Source organism: Oryzias latipes, chromosome 18, assembly GCF_002234675.1.
Source record: "Oryzias latipes chromosome 18, ASM223467v1".
NCBI classification, from domain to species: Eukaryota; Metazoa; Chordata; class Actinopteri; order Beloniformes; family Adrianichthyidae; genus Oryzias; species Oryzias latipes.
Genome location: NC_019876.2, coordinates 28,920,646 through 28,941,303, shown reverse-complemented (window position 1 = coordinate 28,941,303; position 20,658 = coordinate 28,920,646). Strand labels below are relative to the sequence as shown.

At 43.9% G+C, this 20,658-nt stretch overlaps 1 protein-coding gene across 3 annotated transcripts in view; it reads left to right on the top strand.

Moving 5' to 3' along the window:
* map4k2 (mitogen-activated protein kinase kinase kinase kinase 2) overlaps positions 1–18,197 on the top strand; it is a 33,904-nt gene extending 15,707 nt beyond the window's left edge. Inside the window, exons 10-32 of one of the 3 annotated variants that reach the window (XM_011487780.3) lie at positions 479–541; positions 620–701; positions 1,979–2,095; positions 3,500–3,578; positions 5,623–5,681; positions 5,763–5,806; positions 6,422–6,460; positions 6,798–6,831; positions 8,475–8,619; positions 8,710–8,885; positions 9,071–9,112; positions 10,622–10,706; positions 10,792–10,871; positions 10,945–11,005; positions 11,088–11,211; positions 12,922–12,980; positions 13,637–13,740; positions 14,744–14,921; positions 14,993–15,061; positions 15,139–15,225; positions 15,297–15,367; positions 15,449–15,504; positions 17,572–18,197. In XM_011487780.3, the coding sequence (XP_011486082.1) occupies positions 479–541; positions 620–701; positions 1,979–2,095; positions 3,500–3,578; positions 5,623–5,681; positions 5,763–5,806; positions 6,422–6,460; positions 6,798–6,831; positions 8,475–8,619; positions 8,710–8,885; positions 9,071–9,112; positions 10,622–10,706; positions 10,792–10,871; positions 10,945–11,005; positions 11,088–11,211; positions 12,922–12,980; positions 13,637–13,740; positions 14,744–14,921; positions 14,993–15,061; positions 15,139–15,225; positions 15,297–15,367; positions 15,449–15,504; positions 17,572–17,659 (1,942 nt within the window). In that variant the 3' untranslated portion in view covers positions 17,660–18,197. The remainder of the gene's footprint in view (positions 1–478; positions 542–619; positions 702–1,978; positions 2,096–3,499; positions 3,579–5,622; positions 5,682–5,762; positions 5,807–6,421; positions 6,461–6,797; positions 6,832–8,474; positions 8,620–8,709; positions 8,886–9,070; positions 9,113–10,621; positions 10,707–10,791; positions 10,872–10,944; positions 11,006–11,087; positions 11,212–12,921; positions 12,981–13,636; positions 13,741–14,743; positions 14,922–14,992; positions 15,062–15,138; positions 15,226–15,296; positions 15,368–15,448; positions 15,505–17,571) is intronic. The other 2 variants (XM_011487783.3, XM_011487781.3) reach the window with 2 other exon arrangements.
* The last annotated feature ends 2,461 nt before the right edge of the window (positions 18,198–20,658 follow it).

Below are 20,658 nucleotides of genomic sequence, written 5' to 3'. Positions count from 1 at the left end.
GGCCTGCAGGTCGACCAATCACAGCTGATGCTGAGGAGAACCCGATGAAGACAGAACACTCTCTCTTGGGAGACATGCCGTCTAAATATATGTAAACATGTAAATTGATTAGATTAAAATCTGAGCTGTAAACGACCAGTGGGTGCAGAATTGCCCGTTTTTTTAATATAAATAAAATTACGTAAGGGGTTTATTCAAATATACACTTAGTGCGTCTGAAGATTCATAAACCCTGTTGTAACAGTAAAAGATGTCCAACACAAGAGGCTTTCAGCTCTCATCTGTCTGCTCAAAAAAAAGAGCTGCTTCCCGACGGCGGCGATCTGGCTGCCACCGCCCTGCTGTCGCCTCATTTCCAAAAAGGCCCCATCCCCGGCATTTATGACCACGCCCACGTTTTCCCAACGTAGCGTCGATGCGACATATTTGCATTCATGGCGTTTCTTTTCAGTCCAGTAACATCCTCGATGTTTTTCAGAGCGCTGATGCTGATGTCAAAGAGCAGCTTCCAGCCTCCTAAACTGAAGGATAAGAGCAAGTGGTGCGTGAAACCGTCCTCTTTGAGTCTGTATTCCAACAGATTCCCTCTTTCATTCGTCATCATTTCTTTCCTCCGCAGGTCTGCAGGTTTTCACAGCTTTGTGAAGATGGCTCTCATCAAAAATCCCAGGAAAAGGCCGTCAGCAGAGACTCTGCTGCAGGTGGATGCACGTTCAAAGCCTCATTTGTGGTTTTGGCTGCTCTGCAGTAACATTAACATCTTCATGGGCGTTTTTCCCATGAAGCATTTGTGCTTTTCTTCTGTTTGTCTTCTCACGTTCTTTTAATCTTCCTCTGAAACGATTCATCTGTTCAACAAGCGGTGCTGTCTGCGGTTTTACCTACTGGGGGGTGGGGGCATTCATCATGATGAAAAAACACCACTTTGCATTGATCTCTGTAAAAAACAAAACTTTTGATGTCTTCCTGCGTGCTCCTACAGCCATCCTGGACCCCAAGGACATGCTGGTGGTTTTCAGAATTCTTCTTTCTGAACGGCGCCTGAAGCAAAAACTCACCACCGACATTTGTCCCGAACCAAATACCCGATGAAAAGGAATTTTTGACATAGTGAACGACCCCCCCCCCCCCCCCCACCACCACCACCACCTCAAATTGATGACATCACAGCAGGAGAAACCAACTAAAAATGAACGGGGTCAAAATATTTTGTGGAGCTCAAGAAAATATTTCAAAATCCAGAGATGTGTTGGGAAGATCCAAAGAAAGTTTTGAAATTATTATGGGATGGTCACTGGACCTACAGTTTGGTGGCCATTCAGTGACTTTTTCCCCACAATATGGGAAACAAAACTTTTGTCTTCGCAAAGTTTCACACAAGGTTAAGTCCACAACCACAATCAAAGTTTGGTTGACCTTTGACTTCAGGAAGAAATTCCTCCTAGAGATTTGGATCTATTGTCCCTTAAATCCTCAAACAGCGTCTGAGGATTTAGAAGCTGTAGATTTGATGTTCCTCGCTCATTTCTCACATGAATATTGTAAAAGTGTAATTATGAATTTTTGGCTCAAGCTGAACAGAACCATATACCGAAGGACTATATTGGGACAGTGGCCGTAGTAAACAAAACACCTCCGTTGCTAAGGAAATCCAAAAACGTACCGATGCCGATTCTTCTAAAGATGACAAAAACCTGTCTGTCAACCCGAGGCGACCCAAACATAAAATGGTTGCTATGGAGATAAAACAAAAAGAGGGGTTATTTTTGATGAATTTATAACGTGCAGCTCTGACGAGGGAGGCAGGAGCAGAGGGGGTGGGGAAGGGGGAGCTGCTCAGCCATTGAGGGCAGTAGGGCGCCAGCGGGTCATCCAACGCCGCTCACAGCTTTGATTAATGTTCTTCTTCTGTCAGATGAACCATTTCCTGCTAGCATGTCGGTTTTTTGATGTCATTTCCTGCGTCTGGTTCCCACAGCATCCCTTTGTGACCCAGCTGCTCACCCGAAACCTGGTGATCGAACTGCTGGACATGGCCAACAACCCGGAGCTGCACTGCCCGCTCGCACACACCATCGACGACAACGACCTGGAGGTCAGTCCCACTCACAGCCACGCCCAATCCCCCTATGGACTGTTTAGAGGCTTACAACTCTGTTTTATGAGAGGCCCAGACACTTTGTTAGTAGAAAACATCATTATTAGCAGTATACCTGCATTTGTGTGCTTACAATACTGATAGACCTAAAGGGCCTTGAAGTTCCTCCCTGACATAGTTACAGAACTCTTGATGTTCACATCAATCAGCAGTTTTGTATCCTGTCCTCAGAAATCCTAATAAGAGTTATTGTGACGATGATTCTCATGTCAGATCTAATCTTCTTACAGTTATGTCACGCAGCTGTTGCGTACATTTTCCACGTATGAAATGTTGGTCTTCCGTCATCCATGCGTGATCTACATCATCCATACGTGTTTTTTACGTTTGTCGATGTGCTCAGACGTCTGTTAAGGGTTTCAGCCGACGGGTCTTTACGTGAATTCAGTTTAGAGATGTCCAGAACTTTTGGTTGACTTAAAATTACAGTTTATATTTTACTTAGTTTATACACAATTATTACGTCAATCTTACATTTCTGTGTCATTTTTGTGTGATGCATCCACAAATGTGTGTCTTTCCAGGAGCGTTCCACGTTTGTCTAACAGACTTTTCATGCATGAATCACTGATGTGTAACTTTTAGATCACGTATACGGCGCACAGATCACGTTCAGATGACATCATTGATGCATGAATCACTGATGAATTACAGATAAACATCACAATAATCACACGCTTCACGCCCGACTTCAGTACTCAGTCTGTACTGTGTGGGGGTCTCCCACTCCATTCGTCCAGTTAGTCCAGGCAGGGGGTCAGGTCTCTCGCGGGGCGGGGTCTAGTGCACTGCGGGGGTCCCCGTCTTGGCGGGCTGCCTCGGCTGGCGCCTAACAGCTAACTTAGAACTGGTGCAGATCAGGGGAATCCGACTGATTAAAACAAAGCATCGCGATTTCCAACGGCGGGAGCTGACCATGGTGCTGACAAAGCATGCCTTTACTTGTTCTTTGCGTGGTTTGTTAGTACTTCTTCAGTGGTTTTAACGTGGTTCATACATCTGTAACAATGTCACGCAACTTTTCTCCTTTTTTTCCCCACGTATGACCAGTTTTCTTCCCTGGAATGTACGTAGCTGCAGTGTGACACGGCCCACACCTAAAGACTGCTATAGAGCGTTAAGCATTTAACATCGATTATTTTTGTATCCCAAAGTGGGACAAAATGCTGCCCCCCCCCCCCCCACCTCAAATATTAAGTAATGCAGCTCTAAAGGATTTAAAGCAGAAGGAGGAGGGTTTTGCACAGACATCAAGGACTTGTTTTTCTGTAGCAGAGCAGAGTCTGCGCCTAAAACCTGACCGGGTGTGAATGAGTTTGTTTGTTTTTTCTTCTCTGACAGAGCGGAGAAGTTTCTCCCGACAAGATTCAGGCTGCAGAGAAACGGCTGCCTGTGCAGAGGACGCTGTCTGAGAAACAATGTGAGGACACGCCCACTGCTCCCCACATCATGTGCTGTAACCTCAGACCAGATTCATGCATTTTTAGTTGATGTTTCTTGTATGGATGCATGTGAAATATCCCGTCTGCTGGCTGAACCTGCTAATAAGTAGCTTTATTGTCCGGAGCGGGGCTCAGTATTTAGTGCTGTAATCTCCATGATATTTCCCGGGACAAAAGGCTCTCAGTGAAGCTCTCGAGGCCGTCCTGTAACTCTTCTGTACGTGTGGGATGCAGGCATAGATGTCACTGTGGGACACACAGAGCGGCTTCTGTGCATTCGCTGCTGTGACTTCATGCTAGGGAGCTTCAACAGGCTTTTAGTCACAGGCGGCTGGCTGATAAAGAGGCTGGCTCTCCACTTTGGCCGACACCTTACATAATTACAGCTGGTGTTAACCCCATCTCTGTCAACAAAGCCTTTCGTGTAAAACCACACACCTCCGCACCTTTACCTTGTGGTTGCTGGTGAGATTCACACAGCTGCTGCTTCAGATGAGACTACTACAAGCCGGAAACGTCCAGAGGAGGTGAACTGCAAGGTCACAGCAGGAGCCGTTCAGGCTGATCATTATAACCAGAACAGCCAAGTAGAGATGAGGAAATTAGTATTTCAACCTTTACTGGTTTTGTTGGTTTGCCCACCTAAGCAAAAACCGACAGTCTGTCATGCTGATGGTAAGTTCAGTGAAATAAAAAATGAAGAAATTCACTTTAAAGAAATTATATACACAAATTCTATTGAGAGAAATACGTATCTGAAGCCTCTTTCTAGGGGAAAAAAAGTCTTAGTACTTTGTGGTAAAAGCCCCTATTATCAAGCCCAGAGGTCAGACGTTTCTTGATGATCAGGTTTCTGCAGATCTGGAGGAATTCTGGTCCATCCTTCTTCCCAAATGACTAAATCATTCAGAGTTGGTGGCTGTTGCTTAGCAACGCTGAGCTTCATTTCTCTCCAGAGGTTTTCTATAGGACTGAGGTCCAGAGACCGGCTGGACCGCTCCATGACCTTGCTCTGCTTCTTCTTCAGCTGTTCTTTGGTTGTCTTGGCTGCAGGTTTTGGGAAGACGTTGAAGTAACCCTGTGCCCCAAACCATAATGCTTCCACCTCTGTGCTTGACAGTGGGGATAGTGTTCTTGGGTTCACAGGCAGCAGACGGGTTGAGTTGAAGCCAAAGAGCTCCACGTTGGTCTAATCTGACCGCAGCACCTTCCCCCAATCCCTCTCCAAGTCATGAAGGAGTTCAAGCTTCAGCCGGTTTCTTAAGCAGGACGACTTTGCCAGCACTGCATGATGGGAAACCGTCAAGCATCAGCAATGGTTTTCTTGGTGACTGTGGTTCCAGCTGCTTTGAGATCAGCAACTAACTCCTGCCGTGTTGTTTTAGGCTGATGTCTCATGATCATGGAAACCGCACCAGGTCAGATCTGGTTTGGAGCCTCAGACCTACAGGTGGATTGATGGTCATGTTGCACCAACAGTTGTCATGGTAACCGCCAGCTTCTTGCTGATGGTTTTGTAGTCCATAGTCTGGTGCAGGTCTACAATCTTCTACCTGAAACCAGCTGAAAGCTCTTTAGTCTTTCCATGTTGGAGAGTTTGGAGTCTGACTGATGGACGGATTCTGAGGACAGGTGTCTTTTCTACAGGTGATCAGTTCAAACAGGTGGGATTTTCCCTCAGTTTCTTTTTAGGTGGCCTAACCAACAAAATCAAACGAGGGATCAAATACTTATTTCCTCCCCTCAGCTTTACCCAACCGCCTCAACATCCTGATGTTTGTTGATTTGTCCAGACCAGACGGCGTTCAGACACAGAGAACAACAGCTTCTAGTTTTAGATCCAACACTTTCTTCATCCTCTTCTTCTTCACTGCTTTGCCTCGTTGTGCTTGAAGACCATTTCCTCCGTGATTCCGTTCAGTAAAAACAGACGAGAACGTTTCCGCATGATGCGGTCAGCAGAACTTCCGATCGTCTGAAGCGTTTTCGGAGGGTTAACGTGATGTCCTCCTGTGTTCGCAGTTGACCAGGTGAAGTTCGGACCGCCGCGGAGGAAAGTCACAGAGCCGTATCCTGACATGGTAACGTGGGTGACAGTTTTGTACAGCTCTAGCAGAAAATGATAGAACGTGAGCCTGACCAAAGCTTCTGTTTGGACGCAGTGTGATGATGACTGGAGTTTGTCTGGAGATGAAGACGCCTCACTGTAAGGGTCCACGCATTTTTGTCTCCTTTCTTCTGCTGTAGAATATTTCTTTATACAGGAGGAGGACAGTTTCTGAAAATGTGTTTTATAGTTAGTGTACGGATGATTCTGACATCCTCAGGTCGATGTTTGAGATCAAACTGAGTCCAAACACCACAAAAAGCAGCAGACCTGGTTTTTTCCTTCTATCATCTATTAAGTCTATGAAGGTTCTGTGACCAGAATCAGAGGATTCAAAGTCCAGCAGTGATGCTGATTTCAGTGGAAAATTATAAAAACAGGAGGGAAAAAGGTTAACGAAATGGCTAAGGAAAACTTGACCCTTTCTGACCATAATTAGGACTAGAATTTGGTGTTTTGGGGGGGGTGACCCGTACAGGTGCTGTGAATAAAGCTTTAGCCACAGTTTGGACTTTAGTTGAAGTGGAGTTAATCTGTTTTGTGTCTGATATAGAAACTGTTTGGAGCACTAAAAACAATTGTCATTTTCATGAAGCTCTTTAAATGAGTGCGGATGGTACCTTCGTGGGGGGGGGGGGGATGCATACAGACAGGTTTGGGTGGGGGCCCATGGGCCCTGCAGTCAGATAAACAGCAGGGGTCTTCCTGTTGCAGGGGCCTGCTGGAATGTGTGGAGCAAGCTCTGCAGATGAGGTAGGCCTCGCCCGCCTGCCCCCCTCCCCCCAGCCTCTCATGACCGCAGTGTGCCCCCCACCCTGCTTTCCCCAAACAAACCTCTCACCTCAGCGTACGCCGGGGACAGAATCACCGGGTTTCTGTCCCCCCCCCCGGCCTGGAACCAGATTCCAACGGTCACAAACCCACTGGTTCCAGCTCCTCAGAGCTTTGTTGTCTGCTTGGTTGGAGTTTTCTCCAGACTGGTCCGTGTGCTGCTGTTGACCTTCTCAGCTCCGCCTTTGTTGGCCATCTTTGTGTCACAGTTACCAGATTATTTGACTCATTTTTCTAATCAGTGTTTTTGCTGTTTCAGGAGTTTGACCATTGGGAGGGGGCCGTCCGCCGAGGTGAGTAACCAACCAGCAGGTGTCCCGGGTTTCAGCTCTGCACCGTTAATGATGGCCTCCATCGTGGAGCTTTGGCTTTAAACGCCGTGTCCCACAGCCGCTACGTACATTTTCTGCATATGTCACGGATGTAAACTGGTCATACGTGAATCTGCGTTGAAAAAGTGAGAAAGTTGTGGTCTTTAGGTGAAATGTTCACAGATGTATCAGGAATGAACCACATTAAAACCACAGAAGAAGTAGGAATAAACACGCTAAGAACACGTAAACCAACGTAGAACATGAACCGTGTTTGATTCATGCATCAATGATGTCATCTGAACGTGATCTGTGCGCCGTATACGTGATCTAAAAGTTACACATCAGTGATTCATGCATGAACATTCTGTTAGACAAACGTGGAACGCTCCTGGAAAGACACACATTAGTGGAGGAATCTCACAAAAATCACACACAACTGTGCAAGATTTACGTAATAATTGTGTATAAACTAGGTAAAATACTCATAAACTGTGTCATTGTCAACCAATCAAAAATTCTGATACCCTCAACGGACGTCTGAGCACATCAATGAACACAAGAAACACGTGTGAATGACGTAGATCACGCATGGATCATGGATGGCCGACATTTCACACGAGCAAAAATGTAGGTAGTGGCTGTGAGACGAATAAGAAAAACAGAACAATTGTTTAAAATAATAAGCTTTATTTACTTAACCTAACGCTATTTAGTAAGTTCCATTTTATTCATTTATGGCTAAAATTATTTTATTAAAAAAACATGGTATTCTTGACCAATGCTGACAGAATAAATTTGTTTTTACAAGAAATGATGGAAAGATGTGATTGTGTCCACTCTGTTCTTTTCATGATAGAGTCCCTTTCCAGAGGAAATCTGCTCTAAATACATATTTCCATGTATTTTGCATTGGATTCTAAACTAAATGTACTCAGGTTTTTATTCTGAGTGGAATCATAACAACAGAAAAGGCTTTTTTTTAGGTTGCCTTCTCTAAGAATTCATTTTAGGAAAATGTCCTGCAGCTAAATAATCTTATCATTTTTTAGGTGAACTCTGCCAGATAAAAAAAAAAGATCAATTTATGCAAAAAACATTTGAAATAGCAATAAATAATAATAATAATAATAATAATAATTGATACTTTATTTATCCCACAATGGGGAAATTCTTTTCTGCATTTTGACCCCTCCCCTGGGCGAGCGGTGAGCTGCAGACTAGCCGTGTTCACCAATGATGACGACACAAACCAAACTACTAACCAGCTGAGTGTTTATCTGCAGGAAGTCGGAAACCCAGATGGATCTGCAGTGTTGACGGTGTTCAAACTCTGGTTTAGAAGTAGAACAAATCCTTCATTCAGGTTTATTTGAAACTGAAAGCTTTGGTAAAGTGTCAAACTTGGTCGGCTGTACGCACCGGGAGGAGCCCCCCCCTGCAGGAGCCTTGATGAAGATGATGTTCAGTTTCACGGCTGGTTTTTAGTGGGAGAAGCAGCTTCTTTCAGTCGTCTGCTGATGGAGCTGCTGGATGCGGATCAGGTCTTCCTGTTTGAGTCTGGTCCATCAGGATGCTGACCTGCTGCCGGGGTTTAAAGTCTGAAAGTGTTCTGGTGCCTTCAGGGAGGGGTGAAGACGGGCCTGATGAGTCCAACGGCCTCCCTGCCGGCGTACAGCTCGCTGACGTCCAGCTCCGAGGAGAGAGAGCTGAGCGCGAGGCCGAGCTGCACGCTGGGCCCTGATGCAGCCGAACCTGCGTCCACCGCAGGTGCAGCACACGACGCAGTTCTGTCTCCGCTCCCGCCGAGATGTGGGGGCTGTCTGTGTAAATTCTGAAAACCTTTTTTTCTAATTAAAGTTTTGGCGAGGTGCTCAGCCACTGACGACATCAGCCAGCGCTGCAGGGACTCGTGCCTGCCTGTGGAGGACGCTCTCATAGCGGACATGAGGCCGGCGACCGCCGTGTCCTCGCCAAGAAGAGATGCGCCTCTGTCACCTGAATGGAGCACGCTAAGGAGGAAGACGGAAGACTCGGTGAGTTTCTGTCAGATGTGCTCACCACGTCTTTCAGGAAGCGGTAGGAGGCGTGCGCAGTTTGCTAACCTAATAACCCTCCAGTGAGTGCAGTGCTGGAAGTATTGAAGACAAGCGTTCGAACCCGGGTTCTGTGTTGATGATGACGTCTGTGTTCCTTCCTTGTGTCTAACCTTCATTTGTAGAGAGCTGGTTGTCATGGACTTCCTCCCACCCCTCAGGTCCATGTAAGTGTTAACTCTGGCTGCATGTGGCTTAACTCTGAGTGACTTGATGTCCGAGTGTGTCTGCTGCCTCTGCCAAAGGTTTGACCACGACGTTCCTGCACCGAACCGAGTGCATTAAATACCAATTTATCCTGCGATTGTTTATTAGTTTTGGTTTTGAAAAACTGTTTAGATAAGATAAGATTAGATTAGTTTAGATTTAGACTACGTTAGATAAAATTAGATTTAAATTTAAATTTAACTAGATTGTATTAGATTAGACTAGATTAGGTCAGGTTAGGCTAGGCTATGTTATATTATGTTAGGTTAGGTTAGGCTAGGCTAGGTTAGGTTGGATTAGGTTAGGCTAGGCTAGGCTAGGTTATGTTAGATTAGATTAGATTAGGTTAGTTTAGGCTAGGCTAGGTTATGATATATTAGATTAGATGAGATTAGATTAAATTAGATTAGATTAGGTTAGGTTACGTTAGGCTAGGCTAGGCTAGGCTAGGTTAGGTTAGGTAAGGGAAGGCTAGGCTAGGTCATGTAAGGCTAGGCTAGGTTAGGCTAGGTTAGGTTAGGTTAGGCTAGGCTAGGCTAGGTTAGGATAGGTTAGGCTAGGCTAGGCTAGGTTAGGTTAGGTTAGATTAGGTTAGGCTAGGTTAGGCTAGGCTAGGTTAGGTCAGGCTAGGCTAGGCCATGTAAGGTTAGGCCAGGCTAGGCTAGGCTATGTAAGCTTAGGTTAGGTTAGGATAGGATAGGATAGGATAGGATAGGATAGGATAGGTTAGGTTAGGTTAGGCTAGGCTAGGCTAGGTTAGGTTAGGTTAGGTTAGAGTAGATTAGCATAGATTAGACTAGATTAAATTAGATTTATTATTGTCATTGTCTCGAGTACAACAAGCTTTTAAATGCTCTCTGGTCAGTGCACTATTCTCTATTCATTCAGTCTCTAAAATATAATAGAAAAATAGAATAAAATAAACTAGGTATTAAATACAACAATCATACAACACAGCCACCTTTACTCATACACAGACACACATATCCACACACATTTCTCTGTCATTACATGAATTATCAAACTCACTCATCACCATTGGTTCACTGCATTCTCTGATCTGAAGTCGCTCACAGCGGCTGGAGACGATATTCGCCTGACGGATTGTTCATGAAGCAAAACGCACACAAAAACCTCCAAACACGCCACGGAGCGCTGAGCCATGTGTGCACCGCCATCAGAACTTAAAACTGAACTAACAAAACAAAAATTATAAGAAAGAGCTGAAAGAAAACTGATTTATGGATATGATCCAATTTTTGAAAGGATTTTTATATCAAATGAACAAAAGCGTTTACATTTTGAGGATTCATTCATCTTTGGTCCAGAAGGTTATGGTTGGAATGGCAGCAGAGCAGGCCCCTCCCACCCCACACGTGTTCTGAAACTCTTGTGTCAGATTCATTTGTGTTGACAGTACCAAAGTACCAAAAGCAGTCTGGATTCAGTCTTTTCCTCTCGTTCTCCAGATGGGAGCCTGTTTCTCTAAAGTCTTCAACGGCTGTCCTCTCAAAATCCACTGTGCTGCCACCTGGATTTTCCCTAAATCCAGAGGTGAGACGTCCGGCCGTCCGCTCTGCTCAAACACCATCAAACTCTAATAGTCTCTGGATTCCGCTCCCTGGTGTTTTCCTTGCAGATCAGTACCTTATTCTGGGGGCAGAGGAGGGCATCTACATACTGAACCTCAATGAACTTCACGAGGACACGCTAGAGAAGGTAACGAGCTTCTGTGGGCAGCAAGGATGAGCGGGAAAGCTGCAGCCACTCCCTGTTCTGTCTTTTTCTGCAGCTCGTGCCTCAGCGCTGTACGTGGCTGTACGTCATGAACAACGTGCTGATGTCCGTGTCAGGTAAAGCGGCTCTTTGGAAGCTCAATGGAGCCGGTCGCACCCGCTGGGCGTGTTTTAAACCACTTCCACGTGTTTCCTGCAGGAAAGTCGTCTCAGCTTTATTCCCACAACCTGACGGCTCTGTTTGAACATCGGGGACATCTGCAGAAGAAGCACAGCAACTTGTCTCTCAGCACAAACCGCTTGACTGAGAGGATCAGTGCACGGTAGTGGACATCTTAAGAACGATTACTGCTGAAGACGGAGGCTGCCGGGTGGAAGAAAGGGGTCATTTTGTCGTTTTTCCCCACTGATGTGAACTAAATATGTCATTGTTTCATTCCGGATCAGCTTAAAGGGAATGAAAAACAGGACTGTAACTGTTTGGAAACAGTTTTAAACTCAAAAATAAACTTGAAATAATGAAAATTGTAAAGAAAGGACAAACATTTCCAACTTAATTACAATATAGAAAATAGCTTTTAAAAACCTGTCAATTTGATACCTGAATTCCACGTTCCGTGACCGGAGTTTGGCACCCGCCTTCGACTGCCACCCAAACCACATGGCACCGCCCCTTTTGAGGTCTCCTATGGGTGGTGGCCCCATGGGAGAGTGGTGCAGACCGGGGCCCGTAGAGAGAGCCCTGGTCACCAGGCACTCGCCTGCGAGCCCCAACTTGGCTCTAGAGTTGGGGCCCCGTTGACGCCAATCCCGGCGACGTAGTTGGGACCTTGATTGCTCTGCTCATCCGAGGCTTCTTAACCACTCTTTGTCTGACTCGTCACCCCGGACCTGTCTGCAATTGGAGACCCCACCGGGGGCTTAAGCCCCAGACAGCTTAGCTCCTGGGATCACTCGATCACTTGCTCAAACTCCCCCACCACGCAAAGGTGGCGGTTCATGGAGGTAGCAGTTTGCCCTCTCTCGGTGGGCGGAGTACTCCTGCCCCAGTGGGAGGAGTTTAAATATTTTAGGGTCGAGTGAGGAAAGACTGGAGCGTGAGATTGACAGGCGGATTGGAGCAGCGTCTGTAGTTATGCGGTCGATGTATCGGTCCGTTGTTACGAAGAGAGAGCCAAGTCAGAAGGCAAAGCTCTCAATTTACCGGTTAGTTCGGTCGTTCCAATACTCACCAATGGTCATGGGCTCATGACCGAAAGAACCAGGTCCCGAATACAAGCGGCTGAAATGAGCTTTATCCATATGGGGGCTGGACGCTCCCTTAGAAATAAGGGGAGGAGCTTGGTCACCCATAGAGAGCTCGGAGTAGAATATCCACATCCAGAGGAGCCAGTTGAGGTGGCTCGGGTATTTAGTCCAGATGCCTCCTGGACGCCTCCCTGGGGAGGAGTTCCAGGCTTGTCCCACTGGACGGAGGCCCCGGGGAAGACCCAGGACACGCTGGAGGGACTAGGTCTCACTGCTGGCCTGGGGACGGAGTCCCCCCAGAGGAGGTGGAGGACGTGGCCAGGGAGAGGGAAGTCTGGGCATTTTTGCTTAGACTGCTACCCCCATGACCCGGTCCAGGATAAGCTGAGGAAGATGGATGGATGGATGGATGAAACTTGAGTTTTTAAAAAAAAAACACTCCAGAACAGCATCTGTTGTTGGCGCAGCTCGTCTGATGTACCAAACTTTGAAGAACAACCCCTTTACTGAATTGAAACTGTAATTTAAGGACTAAAACAGAAGTGGGAAGGAAACAAAATAACAAAAGTTGTAAATAAAAACAGTTCCTGTTACTTATAAACAAGTTTTATGTGTATCGTTTTAAATTCCAGATTCAAATTTGTCATTCCTTTCTTCAAACGTTTACTATTTCTATCAAGTTGAATGTATAGATATTCATATTTTATCTGCAAATTTACCTTTTTTTCATTCACTTTAAGCTGATCCTGATTCGACTTCCTGCGGTGTTTTCCTTTGTTTCTCAGGAAGTTTGCCATATCTGTGAAAATTCCCGACAGTAAAGGCTGCAGACGGTGTTGTGTAGGTAAGAGACTCCAGATGCCTTCCAGGTCTCATTTCTTCTGCAGTTTGGAAATGTTTAGCTTAGCTCTGAAGAGTAGGAAAGGTGTCAAATACCTTTAAGAATGTAATTCGGCTAAATATTTCAGTCCTCACATGTCCTCTGTCTTTTTATGTCTACAATTTTAGGACTTGATCAGTCTGTCAGCCGTGATTCACATACAAGCGTCATCTTGTTGTTGCAACATAACTTTACATTGAATGAAATCCTCATGCGTTTCTGCAGCCTTTAAATACAGTGTGGAAGCTGTAGTGAGGGGGAAGTGTGCACTAAAACACGCGTGTGGATTTCAAATCAGACGGTGACTTCTTTGATGTTAAAAGACATAACTTGTGGGTAAATTAACCACATCTGCACGGTTTTAAAACATGCACTACTCACACCGCATCTGCAGCTATTTTGAGACTAAATCATCTCGATCTGTAGACCTTCTTGTTTTATAAAGTGGACAGACTTTGCACGTTCTTTCTTATTATGATCACCTGTGACTTTGGTTCTAGAGCCAGAGTTCTCTGACTACTGTGGGCTTTATTGCTCGTGGCTTTCTTCAGAGACTTTAAATCATTTTGTTGCTGTGCACACTGTATTTTAGCAGTTCATCACATCTTTCTTCCCCCCAGCGAGAAACCCCTACACCGACAGCACATTTCTGTGCGGGGCAGTTCCCTCTGGATTGGTCTTGTTGTTGTGGTACGAGCCTCTCCAGAAGTTCCTGCTGCTAAAGGTTGGTGCAACAATTCTTTCAAAAAGCTGCTTTTTCCCTGAAAGTCTGAGGAGATTCCCTTTAAACAGAAACGCTTTGGATAGACAAGATAACACCCAAGGAAGACTATATAGTTTTTCCTGGACTTATGTCAAGATTGCATGACTTTTAAACGTATATTGTTACTTTACTCAATCACTGTGATGGAGAGGGACACAACTGCTGCCATCTTTCAGTTTGTGAGACCTTCTCCGTCTGGCAGAACTGGCAGGTTGCTGTGAGCAGAAATGAACCCGATCCGTCGTGTTAAACGTCAGCGGTTTAGACCAAATGGCTGCCAGCCTCATGCTGGGAAAGTCCAAGCACAGGCCGGCAGAGGCGGTTGTACACTACACTGAGCCGCCGCCCCTTTAGATTTGCGCCCGGGGCAATCGCCCGTACGCCCCATGCCTAAAACTGTTGCTGCAGGCCGAGTCAACACCGATTCACGATTCTCTTCAGCATATCTTATTGTGATTCCGTACACTTTTTCCTTTTCGACTTTTGTAAAGAGTTGCACGTTCAAAAATGAAGTTAAAGTATGACGACTAATTTTACAGAAATTAGTTCAACTCAAAACACTCAAACACTAGCTTTTTTTGTAATACTGCAACAAAACTCATGATTAGAGTTCTATATGCCCTAGTTTTGTTTCCTGTTTTATTGTGAAGGTTTCCAGCATGTCTTGGTTTTGTGTTTTACTTCCCTTAGCCCAATCTCCCCTGATCGTTTTCAACCGGTGTCTCGTCAGTCCTGTTTGTATATATGTCTTCCTCGGTGCTGGTCCATACTGTCTTCTTCCCTGGTTACCCCGACAGTTGGGTTTGGATGGGTTCCCTACTCGGTAGCACTTTTCTTTGTAATAATAAACCCTTTTTGCCTTGGAACCCTGTGCCTCCAGTCTCTGCATTTTGGGTCCTCACGCTGAATCGTCTTCTTTTAGCTGATGGAACCTGACAGACTTTTCCTTTCGTTTCTTCTCCAGCACATACCCATCCGGTTGCCAGAGCCTCTGCCGGTGTTTGAGCTGCTGGTGGTGGCTACAGATGAGTTCCCCCAACTTTGTGTGGGGGTGAGAGAGTGTGGCACGGAGACACCCCAGGCTAGCCAACAGCTCCTGTTTGATATCATAGAGCTAAACAGTACACCCACATCAGCACCAGGTAAGACGAATGCCTTCAAATCTCCAGTGATCCCGAGGCTTCAGAGGGAAAACTTTTCTGCATGTGTGCAGACAGTGGAGGACTTCGAGCCGTTCAAGTGACCCAACTGGATCGAGACACTGTCCTCATTGCAGTTGAGAGTAAGTCAGCCCGTCCAGACCTCTAGGAATCTCCCCGATGTTTCTTTGTTATTCATTTGGTTGTTCTCCCTCAACAGAAAGTGTAAGAATTGTGAACCAGCAAGGGCTTCCATCAAAAGAGTTTACGGCTGAGATGATCTTTGACTTCCCCATCGAAACTCTAGGTAACGTGAAACCCGGTGAGAAACGCAGGAAACCGGACCTCGGTGAACTGCACTGACCTGTGTCCCAACAGTCTGCTTACAGGATAGTGTCCTGGCTTTCTGGAAGCACGGCCTAAAGGGGAGGAGTTTTCATTCAAACGAGGTAATTGTTCACAAAAGCATGTCATTTCCTGTTTTTATTCAAAATTAACGGCATCAAATAAAATGTTTTGTTAATTTGCAGGTGACGCAAGAAATTACAGATGAAAGTCGAATATTTCGAGTTTTGGGAACAAACAGGTATGAAGATAAAAGAGATTAAAGCCTCGTTTCCTCTGAGTGGTACCATACGGTTTTGTATGTTCGAGTACAGTACAGTCTGGTTTGGTATTTGAACCGTTTTTATTATACAATGGACCCATTAAGCCGGACTAAACCATACCATTATTGTAGTATGGTGGTGGTTGTAGGTCCATAGAAAAATGGAATGGACCAGTTAAGGTGGAGCTACTGTTGGAGCCTGTTGATTGGCTGAAGGTTACTACGACAAAGGAAAGCTCCAGAATAGCAGCTGTGTTCCTCTTCGCCGCCAACAATCTTCTCTCTCACCTGAATTGCCTGGACCATCCTAAACCGAACCGGAGTGCTAAGTGGAAACTAGGCTTAATTGACTAAAATGCAGTGGTTCTAACTGTATCGGTGAAGACCGTCGTTCATCCAGAATTGTTCCAAAGCAGGAAAAGTTCATCTGGACTCAGTTTTTGTAAGCTGAAGACGTTTTGCCTCTTACACAATAGGATTTCTTAATTCTGAAATCAACTGGTTTTTATGAGCTCCTCAGAGGAAGAAGTTGGACGAATTGTTGACTAAAAACAAAGGCCTGAGTGGTTTTGGGTCACATGGACCTGAGAGTTTACTGTAAACCGTGCTAAAGGGTCTTATGAGTCATCAAAGGACAGCTGTGAGTTTATATCTGGAGCCCCCGTTTCTGATGAAGGAAGGTGGGTCTCTTTTGACCAAAATAACTTCCTCGACTCCTGGCTCAAACCATCCAACATTCAGCCGTCCCTATCCCCAGTTTGTGGCCTTCAGGTGGACTAGTTAACCTTGCAGTGTTGATATTGCCTCTAGTGCAGGAGTCTCCAAATCCAGGGCTTGAGGAGCGACCTCCTGCTGGTTTTCCAGCAACCCTGCCTTCTCTGCTGCTGATTACCTGGATCAGGTGTGTTTGGCCAATAAGGAGCTTCAATGGCAGGATGGTAGGAAAACATGAAGGACACCGACGCTCCAGGCCTGGATTTGGGGACCCCTGCTCTAGTGGAAGAGTGGTCTGGTCTCTTTGGTGTGCTGTTCATTGCAGTTTTTGTTGCTGTGGATGGAATACTCCACACTACAGTGATCCCTGGCTTTATTACAGTTCATCTTTCGTGGTTTTGCTAATATTTTTTCAATGCAGTTTTGCTTTTTTCTTAAAGAGTGACCTGTGTTCTGGCTGTAGATTTGTCACTCAATCTTGTGCCGTGTGTCCGGTACAGAATGTTTCCCGTTTGCCAAACGGAACAGATCTTCATCGCGATCAGACCTTTGTTTTAATTCTCTAATGCTGGACTTTGAGAGTTTAAACAAGAGAGAAATGTGTATATAGTGTGCAGTGAGTAGGTTTACAGCCTTAAAAGCTACTTTAATAGCCTATATTCCTACTGCACATACTTCTCCAATGGCGGGTCTTTAGAACTGAACCCCCGTGAGAAACGAGGGAACATGGTTCTCTGTTGGGAATTGTATGGGTTTTGTCAGAGTGGGTCAGGATGTGTTTAAAAATCCTTTTGAGTTTGTCTGACACATTGGAAATGTAAGGATTGAGGACATTGCTTCTTTTTGTTTTGTTTCCTGTTTTCTTGGTTTTTGGAGAAAGGCCCTGAGGCCTTGGTAGGCAAGTTTTGCTTTCCAGGTCGTGTCTCACAGCTGCTACGTACGTTTCCACGTATGAAACGTCAGTCTTCCGTGATCCATGCGTGATCCACATCATTCATACGTGTTTCTTGCGTTCGTAAATGTACACAGATGTCTGTACAGGGTTTCAGCCAACGGGTCTTTATGGGAATTCGGTTTTGAGCTGTTCAGAGTTTTGGTCGATTAAGAATTACACATTTTTTTTATTTTTCGTAGTCTGTACACAATTGTTACGTAAATCGTACGCAATTGTGTGTGTGTGTTTTTTTTTTGTTTTTTTTTTTGGGTAGATGCATCGACAAATGTGTCTTTCCACTTCTGTTCCACGAAGAGCTGAATTTAAGGAGGGGTCTTGTCATTTTCTGCACTTTGTACAAGCTGTGACATGATTTTGCTTTGTTTCTGACCGAACAGAGACATCATCCTTCAGAGTACGCCCACCGACGACCCTTCAGCCTTAAGCAATCTGTACATACTGACCGGTCACGAGAGCAGCTACTAAGAAACAGCGGGGACTGACGCCGACCGCAGAAGACTCTGGTTTAGTGAAGTAAAGATGGAGATGCAGCAGCGATTCCTACTGGACGCACCAAAACCACGTGAAGGACTGGTGCGAATAGCACGGCTTTAACTCTGCTTTCTAGAAGGCTGTTGGCTTTCAGGACTGCAGAAGAACTTTTCAGAACTTCAGTTCTCCCCAACAGAATGGACCTGTGAGATTTAACTTCCGTGACCCCATGAGCACGCTCTTGAATTGTTTTTAAGCTCTTACGTCGTGAACATCATGGACTGAGGCCTCAGCTTAATCCTGTGTCACGTTGGTCTTGATAGACTTCTGACTTTTTTAACGAAACCCCTTTTTTCATCTTTTTTGTAGATTCATAGAGCAGGAAACTTATTTATAACTGCACTGAATTGCTAAGTGTATTAAAAATGTCTGTAAAACTAACATTAGTAAAGACATTCCTTAAGGATGAAATAAAGTTTTTTATTTTTCACCAAAAAAGCAAAACCCACTACAATAAAACTGTTTGACAGAAGTGATGTCATTTCTTTGGCAAAGGGACATCCTAAACTGTGACTTTTCCCGAAAAATAACCTTCAGAAAACAAAATGATGTACTTTACATTTTCATCTCTGAAGTGCATTTCATAAAACAATGTTATTTAAACAAATGAGTTTAAAAAATATATAAAAGTTTTAATGTATAACTTGTTTATTGATTTATGACTGAAAGTGTGAATAGATTTGTTTTTATAAAAATCAACTTTTTTTGTGGGTTTTTAGTCAAAAAGTGCAAATGGAAGCACAATTAGTTTGTTTAATCATTTCACAATTTCAACATCTTTAAGTCTTTTAAAATTACAGTTATTCGATTTTGTTTGGTTTTTAAGCGATTGGTTCTGCTCTTTAACAGATTGAACATTTAATCCAGGTGAGAGTATGTATGGGGAGGACATGTTTTGATGAAAAGTTTAATTTAAAAAGACAAATTCATACGGATTATTTTCTCATTTCAACTCAACAAATCTTTGCCGCTCTTTTTGAACACAATTCTTAGCTGGAGCTTTTTGTGGATGGAGTTCTGCTCTTTGCTGAAATCTGGGGCAAACCTTCATGATGAGCAGAGAAGGAGGCTGGCTGCTGTGGAGCAAACACCTGAAGGAAGGTGGAGGAATCCGGAACAGTTACGGCTGTCTGAACTGATGAGGATAATCCACGAGTGAGCTCTGGCTAGGAGATGAAGACAACTGTCTTTAATACAGCAGGGTCTCTGGAGAATGGCTGCAGGTGCGTTAGGAGCACCTGCCAGTATTCAAATACCTGCAGGAGAAGCCCAAAGGACAGCAGAAGCAGAGAGGACCAGAAGAGGACGACAGAGGGACCTGCATTCGCCAAACATCAGAGGGATGAGGCGCTGCAGCGGTTCATACTTTGGCCTCACTACAAGAAGGCCCTGGATCAAATCCCATCAGGGTCTTTTCTGCGTGGTGTTCGCATGTTGTCCCTGTGCATGGGTGGGTTTTGGAGTTTGGATAGAAATCCTACCTTTAGAAAAAATATTCTTCCTTTAGAGAATATTTTCAACTGTCAGAGACAAAATTCGACCTTTGGAGACGAAATTTCAGACTTTTAACGTAATAGATTTTAGAGGTGGAACCCTAGCTTTTGAGATTAAATTCTACATTAAAAGAATAAATTTCATCCTTTGAGAGATGATTCTGCTTTTAGAGTTTAAATTTGGCCTTCAGACAAAAAAAAAAAAAATTGTACCAGTATAGATGATACATGTATATTTATTTTATCTATTTTTTTCTTTTATTTTTTTTGTTATTTATTTCCTTCTGTGATTGTTTTATGTGGTTATTATTGAACACCAATTTGATTAAAAATGTATTTACTTATAATTTTGTGCGTAATAATCAAGACTTTCAAAAGGTCAAAACAATGTTGTTGCATATTCAGAACTTTGGTTTATTCTTATATTGTATTGATATATGTTTATTCTTATACTGTATTCTGCAAATGTTCAATAATAAAAAATAAATAAAAGATCTCATCTAAAAAATGACGTCGTACGTCTCCTCCATCTTTTTTTTTTCTTTTTTTTTAACTACTTTATTGCACATTATGCCATTTTACAAGAAAGTACTTTTAGGTATGCAATCAAAAAAAAACACAACAGCATATATCAAATACACATCTGTAACATACAGAGGAACAAGAATAGAAATAGAAATAAGCCAGGGGGTTAAACTCTATGAAAAAATACTGAATCTATCACATACAGACAATGTTCTGATTTTTTTGCTTCTCTGAATTTCGAATACTGTTGATATATTGACTTAAATCAGAAAGGAATACAGTGAAACAGGGTTTTCTACCAGAAAATTTACATTTATGGATATGGAATTTAGCCAAAATGAGTAAAAGATTTAAAAGTAAACCAGAGTCCTTTTGCATATGTTTTGATATTAGACCCAACAAGACATCTTTCCAGAATAAGACAAAACAAGAATCAATTCTATCATTAATAAAATCACACAATTTCTGCCAAAACACCTTCACTTTGGGGCAATACCAGAAAAGATGAATAACTGTTTCAGGGGAATTACAACCAAAACTACAAAATGTCTCAATGTTTAACTTAAATCTATTTTGAATAAACGTTTTAGATGGATAAATTCTATGGATAATCTTAAAAGAAACTTCTTTAACCTTATTAGTGATTAAAAATTTATAGGGTATTTGCCAAACCTCCTTCCATGCAATATCTGCAACAAACATGTTCCAATAAGACATGCTACGAGGTAGTGAAACAACGTTCGTTTGAAATAATGTCCTAATGGATTTGTTGTTTTTCCTGGGATAACCAGTCAGACATATTTTCCCCACAGGAGTATTAATGGGAGAGAGTAGAAAAGGCTCCTCAACATGAACTCTGTGTTGGAACTTAAACAACATGCAGACACCAGAGGGAATCGCTCCAAACACTCTAGC